Raw genomic sequence first — 2527 nt, 5'->3', positions numbered from 1 at the left:
GATGGATGTCGATCGTCTCTTCTCAAAATCCTTTACAGCATATCCCTCGCGATGGTGGAACCCTCCAGGTAGAGGATGATAGTTGTCAGCCTGACCTCCGAGGAGGGAAGCGCGAGCCTCGTGAGCGCGAATTTTGGCGGCTTCGAGCGGAGTTGATGATTGAACTCCTGCTTTCCGCAATTGGGTCTCCACAACTGATGGACGTTGTGGTCGGGCTCAGCGACGTGTAACGGTCCGAAGATAACGATAGTCGCACCACCGATAACAGGTCGGGAAGCTTTTGGTGTTATAAGGGGACCTGAGAGTCACTTGATCGGGGTCCGCGGCCTTGGTCAAGGCTTGGTACTGAGGTGAAGGCGCACTCGGTTCGGGGCACTTTGCAGTTTGGGTGCGGCTGAAACCCAACGAGGAGGGGATGCAGCTGGGGATTGGTTCCGAGCGCGGTCTGGAGCGGGCAAGTGGGCGACCTAAGCAGGCGAATGGCTCGCTGAATGTGCCGGGGAACGGTCAATTGATCGATGGTGAAGGAGCGAGTGCAAAGTTGGATGCAATGAGTGTTGTCGAGAGATGGAAGAAAGGAGAGAGAGTACGGAGTAGAGTGCAGACAGAGATGAAAGATCGGGGCCCAGCGCAGTTTGCAGTTGCAGTTGCAGTTGCACGTCTCGTCAGCTCTAACTGACTAGGAGCACGCGAACAGGGCGCTGTGACGGTTGAAAGGGCTGAGCGAATAATCCAATCCCGCCAAAAAGACTGGGGGCGAAGTCGCCCGCAACTGCGCCAGAGCCGAGCAAGAATTTTCCCAAGGCTTCCTTTTTGTGCTTAGCTGGGTTATGCGCGTTTTGACGGCTGTATCGTGGCATGTTGATTGAGTTCACTGTTCTTGTCGACCATGTTACGGTGTTTCGTGCGAGAAATGTCCTTCAAGTCTGGGTCCTCAGTCACCCCGTAGACCACTGGAAGATCCGCGCTGCTCCCATCAGGCATAGTTATATCTTTGCTGGCGACCTTCGCATTGTTTTACTATTGACATGTACCTCCTTTGGGGTATCTCTTTGGGGTATGTCTTTGGGAGTTTGTGACACCCGAGTCTGCCTCAGGCTGCTGAGCCAAATCCTCAGGCTATTTTTGGGGCGCGGTGCTGACGCTCCTTGGCTCCGATCGAACAACAACGGAGCCACTGGAGCGAATGTAACTCGTCGTCTGCCGCACCGTAGGGAATCAGATCACGTGAGCGTCCTACGGTACCGCAGGAGCGCAGCCCTGTCTGTAGAACACGTGCAAAGTAGAGTCCAATATCCATTTTGGGATCATGACATGCGCATTGTGCTCTGGTCACGAAATACCTCGCGATTGAGACTCGAGCAGGAGCCAGCACGGAATCTTCGCCTCTTCTCGAGCTCTTCCTTTCTGCTCTAGCCCTCTTTCTACCATGTCTATCACCAGAGGCTCGCTCCAATGCATTGCTACTCGACTGGTCATCTCCCCTCCACCAGCCACCTTGGGTGAATCAACTGCAGTGCTTAAGAGGCTGCAATCTTTCGGCCATGTAGCCTCCTTCACGGCGTGTCCTCGGCTGGAGATGCCTCAGCCCCATCGCGCACCTCAGAGCGAGCAGCTGGAAATGACGGTTCTTTTTTCATCTCGTGAGACCCTGGAAAGGGCTCACACTGCAAGCCCTTTCACCGTCAGGGTGAACCACCACCTCCCAGACCCGAGAGTCGAAGATCCTTACAATGTCCGCAACCTTCAGTCAAGGAAGCAACCTCGACCAAAGACAATGGTGTGTCGCCTCGACCGTCAAGACGCAGATTTACCTTCCGGACAGAACATTCTCTCAGCAGGCTTCTCGCCCAGCGTCCAGACGAGGCTATACCAAAGCCTTACTGATCTCAGCCCACCAGAAGGTATGGCCGCAGCACTGGGCGTCTTCCACAATGACAGCTCGAGTGTAGAGCCAACGCCGGAGCTGGTTGATCGGGTTCCAGATCTCACAGAGATGTACCTCTCCAGACCTTCCGACTTAAGTACCCGAGTTTCCGGTCATCCCGCATCTATAGAATCAACGAACGATTGAATCAAGCCATTCCTTGCGGCCAAAAGCTTCGGCGGTGGTTCATCTGGGCTCGATAACAGCGAGATGAAGAGGTCCGATGTGGCGTCAGTGTGTCTGCTGATAGGTCGTATGTCGCAAACACGACGAAGCAATCTGTCGTACCATGGTGATTGCCCGGGCCTTTCCGAAGTACATTCTCTCAAGCTATGGAAGCAGAATCACCACATCGGCGCTTGAAGGCATAAATCGCCTGAAGGAGCGGTTTGATTCACCAGTCAGGGTTCCGCCGGCTCAATGAAATTTCGCACTTTCTTGCCGTGGTTCTCGGTTGTCCTCTCCTGGGGTCCCAACCCTAACCGAGCGGTCAAAAAGGACGCCTCGAAACTGATCATTTGCCCACGCTTCTCGCGTCCTATCGACCTCTCCCTCCGTGCTCTGCCCGGACAGGTACCTTCAGGCGGTGCAGAGCATGAT

General features: G+C 54.6%; 1 protein-coding gene across 1 annotated transcript; it reads left to right on the top strand.

The window, feature by feature from the left end:
- Positions 1-1733: 1733 nt before the first annotated feature.
- Positions 1734-1952, top strand: G647_08683 (uncharacterized protein; the record flags this gene model as incomplete). The annotated part of the gene is made up of 1 exon (XM_008732990.1): positions 1734-1952. The coding sequence occupies one exon, from the start codon at positions 1734-1736 to the stop codon at positions 1950-1952; it is 219 nt and encodes a 72-aa protein (XP_008731212.1).
- Positions 1953-2527: the final 575 nt, after the last annotated feature.

This window comes from Cladophialophora carrionii (assembly GCF_000365165.1).
Source record: "Cladophialophora carrionii CBS 160.54 unplaced genomic scaffold supercont1.8, whole genome shotgun sequence".
NCBI lineage: Eukaryota > Fungi > Ascomycota > Eurotiomycetes > Chaetothyriales > Herpotrichiellaceae > Cladophialophora > Cladophialophora carrionii.
Note: the sequence above shows the minus strand (reverse complement) of the source record. Positions and strands in the feature narration are given on the sequence as shown.